At 39.5% G+C, this 18793-nt stretch overlaps 1 protein-coding gene across 5 annotated transcripts; it reads right to left on the bottom strand.

Moving 5' to 3' along the window:
- Positions 1–673: 673 nt before the first annotated feature.
- LOC143399563 (uncharacterized) lies at positions 674–17925 on the bottom strand. 5 transcript variants are annotated; one of them, XM_076856295.2, is made up of 4 exons: positions 17746–17925; positions 4532–4658; positions 4291–4351; positions 674–3738 (listed from the first exon to the last, which is right to left on the bottom strand). In XM_076856295.2, the coding sequence occupies exons 1-4, from the start codon at positions 17809–17811 to the stop codon at positions 2316–2318; spliced, it is 1677 nt and encodes a 558-aa protein (XP_076712410.1). In that variant the 5' UTR covers positions 17812–17925; the 3' UTR covers positions 674–2315. The 5 variants fall into 5 exon arrangements, with proteins under 5 accessions (XP_076712410.1, XP_076712411.1, XP_076712412.1 ...); XM_076856296.2 differs by having other exon boundaries at positions 17809–17925; XM_076856297.2 differs by lacking the exon at positions 4291–4351.
- Positions 17926–18793: the final 868 nt, after the last annotated feature.

The raw sequence follows: 18793 nt of genomic DNA, 5'->3' as shown, positions 1-18793 counted from the left end.
TGTTAACAAAGTTTAACTATAAATATTATAAACTATATATATATATATACTTCTAGGTACAAAATTATACCACATACTAGATTTCACACACACACACATACATGCATATGTAAAAGATTATGTCATAATATGTGAGTTTGTTGAGAGCCACAGACAAGTCAAGATGGCGCCTGGCACTTTGCCAGAGGGAGTGGTTTGAGAAGTAACCTAGCCATTAAGATGATGGAGATTCCTTAATGACTGACTGCTGTGTCTAGATTATGTCAATTAAGTTAAGCTGTGTGTAATCATTAAGATGATGAGGATTCCTTATTGGTTGACTGCTGTACCTAGTTTATGTTAATTAAGGACAAGCTGTGTATTCAGTTGTTTATATAACCCTACTGTACTACAATAAACGGCTCCCACTGCATCAATCTTCACAAGTTGCTCATCAACTTGTGTCCTGGCCAGGTGAGGAGCAGGTGACAGCCCCAGGCTGTGGCAAGAGTTAACTACAGATGCAAAAAACTTAAATCAGGAAAATTGAATCTAACAATAAGTAAAGAGAGATTTACCCCCCAAAAGCATGTTGCTTTCACATCTTTACGCTGATGCAATGCTCATGTCCACCCCAGGGTACATTTCCATTACCTCTGAATAGACAAAGGAGAAGTGAAGGCACACGCCCTTTTCACACTTACAGTGCTTTTCTCAAGAAGGGGTCACTTACTGAAGGCAGTGCATAACTGTAATCCCAAAGGCTCAGCAGGCTGAGTCAGGAGGATCATAAGTGCAAAGCCAGACTCAGCAACTTAATGAGGACCTAAGCAATTCAGTGAGACCATGTCTCAAAATTTAAAACAAATAAAATTAAAAATAAAAAGGGCTGGAATGTGTCTCAGGGGTTAAGCATCTCTTGGTTCAATCCCTGGTCCAAAAAAACCAAAATTCCTTCCAGTCTAAATGGATCTGAAACAACTGAACGTCTCCCCACATTTCTACATACAAGGCTTTTCTCTTCTAGCATGAGTTCTTCCATGCTGTTTAAAGAGACATAGAGAGTTGAACATGTTACCACATTTTTTAAAGGGCAGAAGGATTTTCCCTGATGTGAACCCTTTTATATCTTTTTGTTATGGGCCAGCTATATGGGAAATGATCAAACAGACTCCTTATCATGAAAGAAATTCTTCTCCCATGGGAAAACCCCACCTCTGTATCCATTACTAATTTGCCTAGCACAGCATATTTGGCAATATAAAATAGCAATTTTTAAACAATGGGAAATTGTTCTCTTTGGTTCCCATTTTTCTCTTTGGGCAATATATCTTATTGGGGAATAATTAATTAGAAGTTAGTAGCCATTCTTTAATTGTACTTAACTAGGATCACTTTGATCCATTTTTTTTTTTTGGTTATGATTATAGAAAATCCCATGACAAATACTAAATGAGAATAAAAATATGATTATGAGCATTGCATTGTTTCACTACTGACTTTATTCAGATTTTGCATTACTGTTTGCATGCTTGCTGGTTGCTCTGTCAACCTGGATAAGGTTTTTGCCTTTATATATCCTAAAATGTTGAGATTCTAGGCTGTTTTCCTGCAGAGATAACTTAGTCCTGTAACAAGTCCTGGCCGGTTGAAATAAAGACTCTTCAATTTGGACAAAACTGGGACTCAGTACTTTCTGAGTGACTTGCCCCACGACATTTGAAGGAAACTGTGAAAGTTGAATACTGCCCCACATTGCTTATCCACAGGGTTTTTTACAGTATGAGTCCTTTCATACAACTGAACAAAACTGGAACATCTGAAGGCTTTACAATTCTTAGTTGAATTTTTGCATGAATCATTCAATAAGAATCATCTCAGGCCTCAGAAGAAACTGGCAAAACTAGAAGGTGTTCCACATTTCTCACATTCACAGGGCTTCTCTCCATAAGTATTTCCATATATGAGAAGAAAAATGAAACATCACACATTCAGGGAGTTTTTTTCCAGTGTGAGTGAAATGGCTTTGAAGACAACTGGGAAAATTGAATGAGTTGCCAAATTTTCACATTTAAAGAGTTATTCAGTTAGACATGGTGGTATGCACCTGTAATCCCAGAGACTTAGTAAAAAGAACTGGGGATTATGGTTCAGTGGTAGAGCACCACTGGACTAAATCACCCCCTGACACCCAAAAAATATTCTGCAGTGTGAGTCCTTTCTAGTCTTTGAAATTGAAAAGTAATAATGAGTTATCACAATTTACATTCCAAGGATTTTTCTCCAGTAAACTTCCTACGTGTTTATGAGTGCAGCAGTAAAAACAGAAGACTTTGCTAATTGTTTTCATTTGTATGATTTCTCTGCATATGAGTTCGTTCATGTATGTGAAGGTGACTGGATCTAGCAAAGGCTTTTCCACATTGTTTACATTTATAGGGTTTTTCTCCAGTATGTGATCTTCCATGTATCTGAAGGTCACTAGATCTAGCAAAGGCTTTTCCACATTGTTTACATTCATAGGGTTTCTCTCCAGTATGCATTCTTTCATGTATGTGAAGGTCACTGGATCTAGCAAAGGTTTTTCCACACTGGTTACACGTATAAGGCTTCTCTCCCGTATGAGTTCGCTCATGTAAGTGAAGGGTAGAAGACTGAGTGAAGGCTTTGCTACACTGCTTACATGCATAAGGCTTCTCTCCAGTATGAGTTCGTTCATGTATTTGAAGATAAGAGGAAGTAGTGTAGGCTTTTCCACATTGTCTACATTTATAGGGCTTCTCTCCAGTATGTGTTCTTCCATGTATGTGAAGATGATGGGATGTAGCAAAAGCTTTTCCACATTGTTTACATTCATAAGGTTTCTCTCCAGTATGAGTTTTTTCATGTGAGTGAAGGTGAGAGGACTGAGTGAAGGCTTTGCCACACTGCTTACATCCATAGGGCTTCTCTCCAGTATGTGTTCTTCCATGTATGTGAAGCTGACTGGATCTAGCAAAAGATTTTCCACATTGTTTACATTCATAGGGCTTCTCTCCAGTATGAGTTTGTTCATGGGAGTGAAGGGTGGAGGACTTAGCAAAGGCTTTGCCGCACTGCTTACATTTGTAGGGTTTCTCTCCAGTGTGCGTTTGTTCATGTAAGTGAAGGGTAGAGGGTTTAGCGAAGGCTTTGCCACACTGCTTACATTCATAGGGTTTCTCTCCAGTGTGCGTTCTCTGATGTATTCTAAATAAACTGGGATAAGCAAAGTCTTTCCCACATACTTTACATTTAAAACGTGCATTCTCAGTGTGCATGATCATGTGACTGTGAAGATTTGTGAGTGAAATAAAGGTTTCACCATCTTGTTTATATTCATAGAGTTTCTCTCCAAAATGTATTCTTTCATGTCTTCTAAATAAAGAGGGAAAATGAAAGGCTTTTCCACATACCTTACACTTAAAAGTTTTATCTTCACTATGTGTTATCATGTGTCCTTGAACCCCTGTGAGAGAAGAAAAGGCCTCTCCACATTGTTTACATTCATAGGGTTGCCATCCAGAAGAAGTTTCTTCATGTCTTTGAATGGAACTGGACCGACTGAAGACTTTCCCATATACTGTACTTTTATAATGTCCATCTCCAGCTTGTGTTAACATTTGTGTTTGAACACTTTTGAGAGAAACCAGAGATTTCCTGCCTTGTTTAAATTCACATGGATTTTCTTCACATTCCTCATGCTTGTACTGTTTGTGTCCAGAGTGAGATGTGATCTGCCTATGAAGGAATGAAGTACATATGAAGTCTTTTGCACACATGGATTTACTCTATTAAAATTTTTCTTTTGTTAGGTTAAGAATTGGAATCTCACTGAAAGCTTCCCCACACTATCTTCTTTGCCTTTGATGTTTACCATATAACCTCTGTGAAGAATGACCAGCACATTATCAATGCTTGATCCATTCATGATTTTCTATTTATTCATGGGTCCTAGGCTTACATTACTACCAAAAATCAGGTGAAGGCTAGGTGTTCTGATTTGTTCAAATTGCCTGAAAACAAAGAGATTGAAAGGAAACAATCCTTCGCAACACAGCTTCCCAATGGCTATTCTCCAAATAGTGATATTCACATATGCAGTTTCATAGTACTTTTTGCATGTCAAGTACTTTGAAAAGACTATCTGTTACAGTTAAGTATATACTTCTGATTAAAAAAAAAAACTTATAAGAATAAATACATTTCAAGTTGTGCATATTTCTTTGGTTGATTTGTTTTACAAATTATATGATATTCTCAGATAGTGCTTCCTCTTGTGAGTACAGTTACCTTGGATTGTTCCCAGACTTTTTGATCTGATCTTCAATGTTCTTCTCTTCCCATTTGTTTCCTAAAATGCCAACCCAGAACAATCATTATAAACTTTTAGAAGCTAGAAAAACTTTGCCAAATTCTAGATGCCTTTTATGCTGTATTAATTCACCAAATGATTCCCTTTTCAGGTTTTTCATAAATGACCAAAATAAACATGAATTCTCTATTTGATTAATTAAAGAAACATCATCATTACCTATAAAAGCCAGGTTTCCGAGGACTTCCTGCATCACATCTGTGTAAAGTTTCTTCTGGGATGGACCCAGCAAAGCCCATTCCTCCTGGGTGAAGTTCACAGCCAGATCCTCAAAGGTCACTGAGACCTAAAATATCCTCAAATGTGTGTGTAGTGGAGGCCAGGAGAGATTGACATTATGAGGAATCTACACTCAATATGCATGATGCTCACATGATGCTCGGGTCTCCCAATTAATTCAATGATTCAGTCCATCAAATATTTACTGCACTCAATTCCTCATAGCCATTCCAACACTAGAATTGGGCTGCTCAAAAGGCAAACAGTAGAGTGTTTTATACCCTTCTTTGGTGAGCTCACAGTAAAACAGGCTTCAAGGTCATTCCCAACTTCATTTTTGGTTGCACTTCCATTACAAGTCTTAACAATATCCTGTGCAGTAGAGAGCTAATATTAACTCTCCTGGTATTACTTACCTTTAGAAAAGAAAGCAGAGTAAGTAGGAATTTCCTGTACTCAGGAAATTCAGCATTTGGGACAGATCCTGCCAAGCACAGTGGCTCACTGTGCCTACACAGTTATTGTAAACAACATGGTATTTACTGATTTCCTGTTTCCTTCTGAAAGTCTATTGTTCCATCCTTAAAGAAGTACCTAGAATCAGCCCTCACCTACAACCTCTGGACATGGGGTCACTAAGGAGTTTCCCTCACAGATAACATTCAGAAAACCTTTCATAGAGGTTGTCACAATGTATTAACTGGGGATTGAGATCATCCGTGTGATTACACCAGGAGAACAATCAGAAGCTTACAGGTGATTTATTCCAGAACCAAATTAGGCAATAAACAAGTACAATGATTAATAAACACAGCAATTTGATAATTTCTCATGGTTAATGACAAAGCAGAATGGGATAAGTGGAAAGATGGCAAGTTTCTCAGAAAAAAACTCAATGATCCCAAGATGTCACATTGTCCAAATGATATCCTTACAAAGTTTCATGTCTCAAAACAATAATCTTAATAAGAATAAGCTACTTTTTTAAACCTCAAAGCAACAATGAATGACCAATGATTAAAACTCTTCTGAACAGCAGCCACTTCACTAACATAAGGTACAATCACGTGCCACATAGCCATGTTTTGCTCAAGGGCACTTTGAATAAAGATGGGCCACATGTGCAATGGTTGTCTATTATGAAAGAGACTTTTTGTGCCTGTAATGATGCTGTGCAAACAAACCTAACACAGGAGCACTTCCAGGAAAAAAGCAGCATTTTGCAGCCCAGAATCCTCATCTCACAGTTTGTATGTGAAACAGGCCACTCCGTATACATCTATAAGCATGCTATGATGTCTGTATAATGATGGAACAGCCAAAAAGATCACCTTCCAGAACATGCCCCTGCCACTGACATAAAACCATACTCAAGGACTTAAAATATGTGACCTCCTGAGCAGTACAGTATAAGCAGAGGTAAGCAAAAGACCAAGAGAAAGCCTTCAGTAGACTGACCCTCACAACATGAAAAGATGAGCAAAAGCATGTGTCATGGAGAGAAATCACAATGATGATCCCAACAAACTGGAATCTAGAGGCAAAAGGCACTGCATCCCTATATTCTGTAGATAAAAGTCCATTTATTATACATTCAAATGTAAAAGAATAAAACTTTTTAAATAAACTTACAAAAATTTTAGTTTTATTTGTCTATCTAACTATTGTGGGGCAAATTAAAAAGAAAAAAAAAAAAAAGCAGGGACTTAATCCAGGGCACTTAAACAAACCACATCCCCAGCACATTTGATATTTTGAGACAGTACTCACTAACTTGCTCAGGACCTTGTAAGTGGCTGAGAGTAGCATTTAAACTTGTGATCTTCATGCCTCAGTCTCCCCAACAGCTTAGATTAAAGGCGTGCACTACTGCATCCAGTGAAAATATTATTTTTATAGAATAATAAGCTAAACAATATTACAAAAATGATAAGCAGTAAAGAAAAATATTAACACTCACACCAAAGTGACACAAACAGAGAGACTGGAGCCATGATAGTACTACCATAAAAAAGAACAGATCAGAGAGCCTGGAATAGTCCCCAAATAAACTCACACAAATATGATCTGTTGATCTGTGAAGAAGGAAAGTAATTTACATTCAAGATGAAAATGGTTCCAGGAAGAGGAAGCTGCTCCATCTGTGTATCCTCCAGAGAAAAGTGGAAACACAAGCAGAGGCATCAGAACAAGAACCTCACCATGCCCAAGAGCACTGAAAGTTCACCATAGCTACAGGAAGCAGTCATGAGGAAGAGTGGAGAACAGCAGCACAGTGTGACCTCCACTAGCCCTGAAGACAGCCCTCTGGTGCAGGACAGCAGTCTGACACCCCTTTGTGAAACCCTGGTCACTGACTCCACACTGTACACAGATTTATCAAAGTCTCTGCATTTTTTAATTAAAAACATCACAGGACTATTTTAATATCTAAAACAACCTCTCACTCTTCTAAGTCAGAAAGCAATCACTGTAAAAACTTAGTAGAAATTCCTGAAAAGGATATAAGTAAGCAAGCAGCCTGCATCTGGCAAGAACAGCAAATTACTGTTTATACACTCAACCATCACCTAAAATCTGATAAGGAAAACTACAGGAAGAGGTTTGGTTTTTTTTTAATCAGGTTTCAAAAACACCCAGGTTCAGGAGGCTGAGGCAGGAAGTTTGGAAGCTCAATCCCAGGCTTAGAAACTTAGTGAGGCCCTAAGCAAGTTAGCAATACCCTAAATCAAAATTAAAAAAAAAAAAATTAAAAAGGAGGGTGTTGGGGATGTGGCTCATTTGTGTAGTACCCGTGGGTTCTCTCCACAGTATCCTCCAAAACAAACAAACAAACAAACCAGTTGGTCTGAAGAAATAAGGAAGCCCACACAGGCCAGGAGAAGTTCTTTCAGAGAGTACCCTGACCTGCATGCTTAGCACTCATTTTTCCCCAGGCTGGGTGCTGTAGAGTAAAGGCATAGTAGAGTTTTAAATAGGACCACTGCATGTTAAAAAAGAAGCCCCAGCACAGCTACCCACAGAAACCAGAGGAGGAGCTCTCACTGTTTCTATTGCTCTTCCTTAGCTTCTGGTGTAGGTGAAAATGAGGGCAAGCACCCTGAGATCTGGAAGCAACAGTTTATTAGTGGCACCACAGCCTAGAGGAAAACTATAGGAAAAAGCTTTTACTTTTATACATAAGCAAGTTTTGAGGGCATTGAGTCATGGAAGTTGGTGCAATCTATTAGAGGGTGAATTCTATATTCCTTATGTGGGCACAAACTTGTCAACAACCTAAGCACCCAGCTCATACAGATTAGGGACTTTTTCTCCACTAAACATCAAGAGGGATTGTTCTTTCCCCGATATTTTGTTTGCTCCTTCTGCTACTGTGGTTATCTTGTTACAGGCACCTACAGCTGCTGCAAGCCTCCATGATAAAATGTCAGTAAGCAGAGCTGCTGTGGGTCAAGCTGCAAAACTACAGCCTGTCAGCTCTTAAACAGTTTCCATTCTGTCCTACCACAGTGGCATTCAGGGAAATCTGTCAAACAGGCTGAACATGAGCTAATTCACTTCACATAGCATATAAAATGCAGTCTCTAGGCAACTGCATAAAGGAAAAGCAACATAGGAGAGAGGGGAAACACATGTTCATTCACTTTTAAACAACAACAACAAAAAATGTATATAGAATGCTGAGAAATAGAAAAACATGTCTCATCAGTGGAAATTAAATGCCTTGAGGTTGATAATCCCTGAGAAAGATCAGACTCAAGAATCACTAGGCTATTTTTTTTTTCTATTTATTTACTTATTTATTTTTTGTTCCAGGGATTGAATCCAGGAGTGCTTAACCACTGAGCCACATCCCTAGCCCTTTTAATTTTAATTATTTTTATTTTGAAAGAAAATATCTCTAAGTAGTTCAGGGCCTAAGTTACTGAGGCTGATTTTGAATTTGTGATTCCCCCTGCCTAAGCCTCCTGAGCCACTGGGATTACTAGCATGTGCCACAGTGGTGGGAATAGTCTAGAATTTAATTAAATGTCTTAAATTTTTAATATGCATGCACCTGAAACAAACTCAAAATACACCAGGCAGAGATATATAGCACTGCCCAGGACAATGAAGAATCCACAGTTACACTAGAAGACATCAGCACAATTCTGTTGGGTCTGAGACCATGTAGCAGAGAAGCAGACAGGAGGGCTTCCCTGGTCATTAGTCAACAGGAAGCCCACAGTCTTCTTCAAGTCACAATAACACTCCTCAGGACAGGTAATATTCTGGGCCATAAACCACACCCCAACAGTGTGTAACACCAGTGAAATCCCAAGTATGCTCAAAGAATATGGGTATTAAAGCAGAAATCATAAAAAAAGCAGCTGGAAAGTCTCCAGGGAATGGGAGTTGAAACACAGGTCTGTAAATAGACATGGGTGTAAGAGGTAACTTGACCATTTTGAGGAAAATGAAATGTAAAAGTCCACAATAAGAAATCTGTAGAAAACAGGACAGATAGTGCTTGGATGATATCACAGGTATCCAAAGAAAATTTCAAATAAGAACTGAAAGAAAATAATTGAACCTTCTACTTCAGGAAACCAAAGAATGAAGAGCAAACATAGGAAACTGACAGAGAGGGATTGATGAAACCTCAATCAGGAAATCAGAAGTCTGCAAAACCAAGTTCTTCATGAATATCAGCATCAATGATAAACCTATATGAGGCTAAGAAAACAGAGGACAGGGTCTGTAGTTGTGAAGTGCTTGCGTAATAAGCACTTGCCTGTGATGCACTGGGTTCAATCCTCATCATAAAAGTAAATAAATAAAATAAAGGTATAAAAATACAATAAAATTAAAGAAATAAGAAAACAGAAAACAGAGAAACTATCCATTAGAATTAAAAGAGCCATTGCTACCATCCATGGGCACTTCAAGCACATTGTGGACATGTGCTTGACACAAATTAGGTCACTTAGAAGAACTGGACCAACTCTTGAGACAGACTTACAGAGAAGGAGAAATACACAAAACAGACGAGGGGAAGCCTACTGAAGAAACTGATTCAATAACTAATTACTACCCAAAAAAGAAAACACAAGGCTCTGACAGGTCATACAGGCTTCCATAAGACACTGAAAAACTGCCACTAATTTTTTTAAATATTTATTTTTTAGCTTTTAGATGAACACAATATCTTTATTTTATTTTTATGTGGTGTTGAGGATCGAACCTAGTGCCTCACGCATACCAGGCGAGAGAGCTACCACTTGAGCCACATCTCTGGTCCTGCCACTAATTTTTTACATTTTTTTTTTCCAGAACACAGAAGCAGAGTAAACACCTTCTAATGTCTTCTGAGGCATATGTTACAATATTATAAATTAAACAGATAAACAAAGGAACTATGAAGTACTCTCATAATCGTAAGTGCAAAACTCCTCCACAAATGTTACTTACCTGAATCCAAAAATGAATAAGAATTACACATCAAGGCCAAGAGGGAATTCACACCTACTCAAGGCTGATTCACAATTTAAAAATCAATTAACTTTATCCATCACAACTAAAAGCTAAATAATAAATATCATGATTATATCAATAGTTAAAGAAAAAAGTCAATAATAATGAAAAAACACACTCAAGCTCAGAAAAACACAAATTTTCTTAGAAGACAGCATGATCCTCTACTCTATGTGAAATACACCAAAGAATCATGAAAATCAATGAGGTGACATCAGGGTTGTATAACACAAGGTTAATAAATAGGACTATTTTTATACTGATGATAGCAGCAAGCTGGGCACAGGGGCCATGCCTGTGATCCCTGGACTCAGGGAGCCAATGGAGGAGGATCACAGCTTTGAGGCCAGCCTGGGCTATTTAGCAAGACTGTCTCAAAAAAAAAAAAAAAAAAAAAAAAAAAAAAAAAAAATATATATATATATATATATATATACAGATATACAGATATATAGATAGATAGATAGATAGATAGACAGACAGACAGACAGACAATGGACTGAGGATGTAGGTCAATGGTAGAGCACCCCTGAGTCCAACACATAGCACCAGAAAGCAAAACAAAACATTAACAAAAAGACACACCACTTATATAATACGAAGAAAAAAAGTAAAGAAATACTGACATATAAACCTGACAAAAATCTGTATGACAAAAAAAGCAAGTTTCTAAGGAGATTATAAAAGACAAGGCAAATACATGGAGATATTTCATGTTCATAGATTAAGAGACTTAATGTTATTAATTCTTATCAATTTGGATTATGGTAATCCATTATTATGAATTCAATGAAATCCCCCAAAAAATATCTTTTAAGTTACATTTTCATTCATGAAAGACCCAGAACAACCAACACAGTGATGACAACTAAATCCATAGGATGGGCACTACCTGAGGTTAAGAACTACTAAAAAGCTACAGTCATTAAGATGGTGTAGTATTTGGCACAGCATGAATATATTCCACTGATCTTTGACAAAGAAGCAAAGGAAAAATCAGTGGAAAACATACTCTTTTGGAAAATGCTGCCAAAACACCTGAACATTAACATTCAAAGAAATGAAACATACTCACTTCACAAATGTCACAAAGTCAGCTCTCAGTGGAGACTCTGTCTACAAGTAGGACACAGGGCTGCAGCTCTAGCACAGCACCTTCCTGGCATATAGGAGGCTGTGGGTTCACTTCCTACCACACACCCCACACACACAAAAAAGCCTATATATTCTACAACTAAATTAAAAATTTGAAACTTCATAAAAATAACAGAGGTACTCTCAGACAAATCAGGATTGGGCATGATGGCTTCATATGCAATATGAAAAACATGATCTGTGAGTGAAAAAGTGGTAAACACAACTTTATTAAAAAGAAGTTTCCATTTTTCAAAAGACACACTTAAGAGAATGAGAAGACAAGCTGGAGAACTGGACAAAATGTTTTCAAAACACATAATCACACCGGACAGATATTCAATATATATGAAAAATACTCAGTAAGAAAGCTAGCAATCCCCTGAAAAATGGGCAAAAATCTGAAAGACACTTATTCAAGAAATACATCAGCAAATACTTGTATGAGAAGATGTTCACCAGCAAAGCATTAGGAAACTGCAAATTAAACAACAAGGTACCACCACAAATCCACTGGAGTGGTCAAATGCCAAATACTGACAGCACAGAAAGACAGTGAGAATGTTAAGTCGGCAAGAACTCTTTCCTTGCTCATGTGAATGGAAAGGACAACAGCCTCTCTGGAAGACAGCCTGTCATGCTCTTACAAAGTAAATACGGTACACTCTACAATTAACTCATCACACTCCCAGGTGTCTTCCCAAATGAGATGAAAATTATATGCAAAGCAGTGACTACAGCAGCCATATCCAGAAGTGCCCAAAGCTAGATGCAACAAAGATACACCTTTCAATAAGTGAATGGACAAACTGCAATTAACTACACAAAGAATACTACACAGAAAATAAGCTCTCCAGCCTAGAGAGATACAACACCCTGAAATGTAGATGGTTAGTGAAAGAAGCCAGTCTGAAACAGCCAAGTGCAGTAAGACTCTAAGTCAACAACATTCTGGAAAAGCCAACCATACAGAGGCACCAGCAGGACCAATGGGCTCAAGGGAGTTAGGGAGTAGAGAGGGAAGAGCAGAAGGGGAGGAGTGATTAACAGGTGGAATATAGGATTCTCAGGGCAGTGAAAATCTTCTGTATGACACTATCATGTAGAATACATGACACACACAATCACACAGAGGAGGAACCCTAATGTAAAGGATGGACATCAGCTGATTATAAAGTGATGCTTCATCAACTTGTCTTCATCAAATGTAGGACACTGGTTCAGTTACTAACAAACATACTACACCAATACAAGATCCTGAAAACAGAGGAGACTATAGGCTGGAGAGAAGGAGTGTATGATACTATGTGTAACGGGTCATTTGAATTGTCACCTTGATAGGATTTAAAGATGTGGATGATTAAGAGGTTCCTGGGTGTGTCCATGAGGGTGTGTCTAAGAATGAATGGCATGGGCAGCACTATCCACTAGGATGGTGGCTTGGACAGAATAAAGGTTGGAAAACAAGGAGGCATCAGATGTAAGCTCCTTTCATCTCAAATGGGTTTTCCACGGCTGCTGTGACAGCCTGAGGATATCAGCCTTCTAAAGCAGACTCTGCCAGTGATTCTCCAAGGAGTTTCCAGAAGCACTGGGTCTCAGATGAGGCTAGCACCAGTGATCCCTCTTGTTCTGAGGCTTCAGTATCTTGGACTGCACAGCTACTACTTCTCCAGCTCTCCAGTCTGCAGACAGCCATTTTGGACTATCCCACTTCTGGTGGGATAGTAAGCCAATCTAATAAACCCTCTTCCTGTAATCATTCTTCCGGTTGATTCTGTTCCTCTAGAGAACCTTGACTAATATACTATGTAAGCTTAAAATTGCTCTGAAAAATAAACTTAATAAAGAAGTGAATAAACTACCATGCCATGGAAGATTCACAAATATATACATATGAAACAATATTACATACTGAATACCTTTTCCATAATAATGAAGATAAAGTAAAGAGTAAGAGTTATATATACAAATTTTCAAAACTATGGGGGAAAAAAAAGAAAACTGATTTTCAATACTGTTTCTATCTAGAGAGAAAAGGGTGATTTATCTTTAAAAGTCGTTCTAACTGCTGGTGTGATGCTGTGCCCCTGTGATTTCAGCAACTAGAGAGTCAAGGCAGAAAGATGGCAAGATTGAGGCCAATCTCAGCAATTTACCAAGGCCCTCAGAAATCTAGTGAGACCTGGTTTTAATAAAAAATAAAAATGGGGGGACTGGAACTGTCACTCAGTGGCAGAGCACTTGCCTAGCACGTGTGAGGCACTGGGTACAATGCTGAGCACCACATAAAAATAAACAAAATAAAGGCATTCTGTCGATCTACAACTAAAACAAAATAAAAAATAAACAAAATAAAAACGAAAAGTGCTGGGGATGTGCTCAGTGGTCAAGTGTCTCTGGGTTTAATCCCTAGTGCAACACCCACCCACCTGGAAAATGCTTTTACAAAGTTGAAAGTATATTTTGAAGAATAACAAGCATAAGCAAGTCCCTGGCTTGAATCCCCAATACTCAATACATAAGTAAACAAATAAATTACAATCTATAAAAATAATTTTCTTGGGCTGAGGAGTAGCTCATTAGGAGAGCACTTGCCAACATTCATGAGGCCCTGGGTTCAATCTCCAGCAGTCCACATACACATACATACACAAAAACAAAACAAAACAACCCACTAAACTAAAATACTTCTAACGAATGATTAAAAAATGATTACAATAAAAAAGGTACACAATGAGAAGCATAAAATACAATGCAATCAATGGAAAGACAATACACTTTCCTACCAAGAGACTAAGGAGACTAAACTTCCCCATGATCTACACTCTGAGCATTTTAGTAAATTCTCTGAAATTCAGGGCCAGGTTTACTGTGCTTGTTGAACTTCACAAAAACTACTTCTAAAAATGGAAATATTAGACCATATGTAAAACCAGCCAAAATATTGTACAGATCACAGTGAGTGTAGACACAGTATTTATGTAACTTCCAAATTTCATAAGTTAATAGTCCAGCTCCTAAAGGGATGGTCCAAAGAGGAGGCACTTGGGTGGGAACAGGAATTAAGTGACATGGTGAGAGTGCTTGTGAGGGAAATCAACATTCTTATTTAGACACATATATCTTTTCAGAAAACTTGTATCACTATTTCAAAGATAAGTAATTTAGTGATTAAATTACCACATTTGGGTATTTTAGGTATTGCTAAGATTGTCTTTAAAATTTACCAACAAGCCAAGTGTGATGGCACATGCCTGTAATCCCTGCAGCTTGGAGGTCTGAGGCCCTAAGCAATTTAGCGATACCCTGTCTCAAAACAAAAAATTTAAAATGGGCTGGGGTTGTGGCTCAGTGGTTAAGCACTTCTGGGTTCCATTCCTGATACCAAAACACCACACAGTTAACATGAACCTGCCAAGTCCAGACAATAACAACAGCAACAAACTGTCATTCCTGTCAAATTCTCCACCTTGTGAGAAACTAATGTTTTTGTGAATCCTCATTTATAAATTTATCCACTTTTTTTTTCATAGAAATGGATTCATGTTCTGCAGCAACATTGCAAGACAGAATTTATCTCTTTCTTAAGTGGTATTCTGAAGTCAAGGACCTAGTAGTCAATTTGAAATCACTGAAAAGACAAGAATCAAATTTCACAAAATTTCTCTATATACTGAGGGGTAGCAAAAGATAAATTATCATTTTTCCCCCTTTCTGGTAACCAGGATTGAATCCAGAAACACTTTACCACTGAGTCACATCCCCAGCCTTTTATATTTTATTTTAAGACAGAGTTGCCTAGGGTTGCGCTAAGTTGCTAAAGCTGTCCTCAAATTTTTAATCCTCCTGCTTTAGGCTTTGGAGCAGTGAGAATTACAGCGTGCACCACTGTTCCTGGATGTAAATTAGGATATTTAACAAATGGAAATGTAAGTAGACTTTTTTTTAAAATTTAATTCTTTCTTCCTTCTTTCATAATATTTCATCATGTTTGGCTCTGAATAAATGAACCTGGGCCTCAAATAAGTGAGCAGATCATTTCACAGTGATAAACACAGAAACAGCTGATGCTGAGGGAGCACAGACGTGTCAGACTCAAGGGGCAGGTAAGGTCCCTGTCAGCTGGACATCTCCCACCTGGTCCTGCTCTCTGAAACACTCCATGATCACCCTCCCAGGAGACCTGGACCATGACTCCCAGTCTACGAGGCTTTCAGGTTTGCATAGCATTGGCTGGGGTGGGTGGTCCTTATGCTCTGGGAGAGTTTTCCTCCTACACAACTGTGAGAGAATGCAAGGACAGGAATCACTGCTGACCTGGCCCCTCAGCACCAGCATCCACGGGCTCACTGTCCACCTGTCTTCAAAGAATAGGAACAGGGCTTGGGGGAGACAGTGTCCCTAGGAGGCAGCTGTCTAGATGAGGCCTGTTCCAAGAAATTCCTTAGCCCCAAGGCATCCATTTGCTCCTGAGAGGCTGCACCTCACACCTTAAACTGTCTTCTAAAAGGAGCTGACCCAGGGCCCAAAATTCCCTGCACCCTCCAAGGCACAGGACATCTGTGGGCACCTTGTGGACGCCCCAGGAAGGGATAGTGGCTGAGGACATAGGGCCCTGTGAAGGGTCCAAAGGGAACCTCTGCTCAAGAAATTGTGATATGGTATCTACACCTAAGAAAGATAAAAGGAGAAGCACATGATTTTTACAAGTGTGAACTTAAGTTTTCTATGAAGTTGCTCTACATCAAAAAACCTTCAGAGTACTTGACTTCTGTTAACTAGATCACCATGAGAGTGGAAAGACAGGGTTCTGTATGGAGAGCAACAATTATCTTGGGCTATGATAAGCCCTTCAATAGCCAATTACCTTAATTTCGGTATCAGATCAGAATTCTGAAACTAATAAATTTCTCAGACTATATCACTAAGCTTACCACATGTATAACCACCATTTTCAAAAGCTAAGAATGCAATAACAACAGATCTACAGAAGAAATCCCCCTCCTTTTTTTTTTTGCTGTAGCCCACCAATCTGATGCTCCTACCAATGCAATTGGTTAATGTATTGAAACATAACTTTGTTTTATAAAAGTTCATGTAGACCCAGCACAGTAGTGAAGAACTATAATCCCAGCAGATTGAGAGGCTAAGGCAGGAGGACTGCCACATTCAAAGCCAGACTCAGCAACTTAGTGAGGTCCTATGGAACTTAGAGAGATCTCTTCTGAAAATAAAAATAAAAAGGGCTGGGAATGTGGCTCAGTGGTTAAGTGCTCCTGGGTTCAATCCCTGGTATTAAGAACAAAAAAAAAAAAAAGAAAGAAAGAAAGAAAGAAAGAAAAAGATGCAATCTCTTCCAGGGAGGGACATACACATCATTCAGGATAAGCTGATTAAAATAAATTGTTTTCCTCAGTTGGGGTGGCCAATGCCTTTAATTCCAACAGCTTGAGAAGCTGAGGTAGGAGGATCAAAAGTTTCAGGCTAGGCAGGTCAACATAGCCAGATCCTGTATGACTACAAGACTGATGTGAATGTACATCATGTACAGCCAGAAAAAGGAGAAGTTACACTCAATATTTATGTATGATGTATCAAAGTGCATTTTACTGTCATATATAACTAGTGAAAACCAAGTAAAAGAAATAAACAATTTCTGCCCAAAACAAACAAAAAAATGCTGGGGATGTAGCCCAAGATTCCATAACCCTAGTACCAATAACAACCAACTACCTTATTTCATTTTAAGCAGTTATTTTGCCCAAACACAGGGATGTGTCAAGTGATTATTCTTTCCCCTCAAGTATAATATTCAGAAACAGAAAACAAATGCTTTCAAAATTGTTATTCTTGCCAGAGATACTGGCAGAGGCCTGTAATCCCAGGGACTCCAGAGGCTGAGGCTGGAGGATAACAAGTTGGAGGCCAGCTTCTGACACAACTGGGATAAGATCTCAAATTTTTGAAAAAAAAAGGGGGGGGGGGCTGGGGATGTCACTGATAAAGCTTCCCTAGTTTTGATCCCCATTAGAAAAACAAAATATTCTTCGCAATAATTCACTAGAGGAAAAGTGAAAGTTAATACATTGACCCGTTTGAAATATAGTAGGAAGAACGAATATTTGATAATGATGTGAAGTGGAGAGAAAGATGAGATTTTAAAATGAATGCAGGAGGCAACTGCAATTTTAATGACCTACAGCAGCCTTCAGAGGAGCTAAACCAGGGGAAGAAAGGTGGATTAGCTACCCTGCTTCCTACACATTTGGAAGAGTGGGAGCGGGCAACCAGCAGGGAGAGGAGGGGACCTAGAAACCTGGGCCGCCCAGCTCACCCCGGGGACCCACAGGAAAGGGCCCAGGGCCATGCGCCAGTGGGGACTGGGCCGCACCGCTCTGCAGCTGACCTCGGGGACCCGCCAGCACAGCGGGACTAGGATACAGACACCCACCAAGGGCCACCCGCAAACGGGGACAAACAAGGCCGCACGCTCTGCAGCTCACCCGCACGCCGGGGCCCCAAGGCAGGCGCTGAGCGGGTTCCGTCAGCCCTAGTCGCAAAATCACCATTTTTGACTTCAGTAGTGATCCGGTGTCCTCGCGAGGAACCTTCGGACACCCAAGCTCACAGGGGACACAGGCTGCTCAGCGTCAAGTGAGGACGAAGGGGCTGGAACCGGAGGAGCAGAGTTGCTGAGGAAGAAAAGGCCGCGAGACTGCGAAAGCCCGCCCTTCCCCTACGTCGGCGCACCTGATTGGACAGTTCCACCTGGCGTCCCTATGGACCGCCTCCAGGCACGCCTCTGCACTGTGACTGACAGCTAGGATTATCCAATCACTGGCTCAAATTGGCTGGAGTGACACATTCGTGACTCCAGCCCTTTTCGGTGGCGCTTCTTTGCTGTTCTGGGAAATAATCCAGGTAGGAAACCTCTGCTGGGAACCTGGCACAGAAGGTGACGTCTGGGACTGAGTTGTGGCTCCGCGAGAGAGGCTTTCCTGGCACGAGTGAGGCCCTGGATTGTAATTTCACCACGGAAACGAACAGCAATGACAGCAACAGTTTCTGGGGAGTCTGAGGCAGCAGGAGCCCAAGTTCACATCAGCTTCTGCAAACAGTGAGACCCTGTCTTGAAATAAAGAGGGCTGGGGACCCGGCTCAGAGGTCGAACCCACTGGGTTTGTTCCCTAGGACGGCAAAGAAAAAGATCTAGATAGCTAGATATAAAAATATACAGTATACACTACAATCTGCTTCGACCTCAGGCAACTTAGCAAAACACAATCTCAGAACTTGTGAAACACTATTTAAAGATATCATATATATCACATGATATCTAAAAATGAAAACAGTTTGATAATTATTTTAGTAATTTCTTCACCTCCTGGCCTCTGCTCTTTTGAGGAGGCAGCCTGAGATGTAAAAGGAAGCAATTGGTGTTCCTGCTTTGGCTCAGTGTTCCATCTTCCGCAGAATAAAATAAAAGAAGGCAATCCTCTAGGACAGCAATGTGTGGTGGAAATAAAATGAGCACCTTGTGCTTAATGTAGC

This window comes from Callospermophilus lateralis, chromosome 5 (assembly GCF_048772815.1).
Source record: "Callospermophilus lateralis isolate mCalLat2 chromosome 5, mCalLat2.hap1, whole genome shotgun sequence".
NCBI lineage: Eukaryota > Metazoa > Chordata > Mammalia > Rodentia > Sciuridae > Callospermophilus > Callospermophilus lateralis.
The sequence above is the reverse complement of the archived record's forward strand: the minus strand, read 5'-3'. Positions and strand labels throughout refer to the sequence as shown.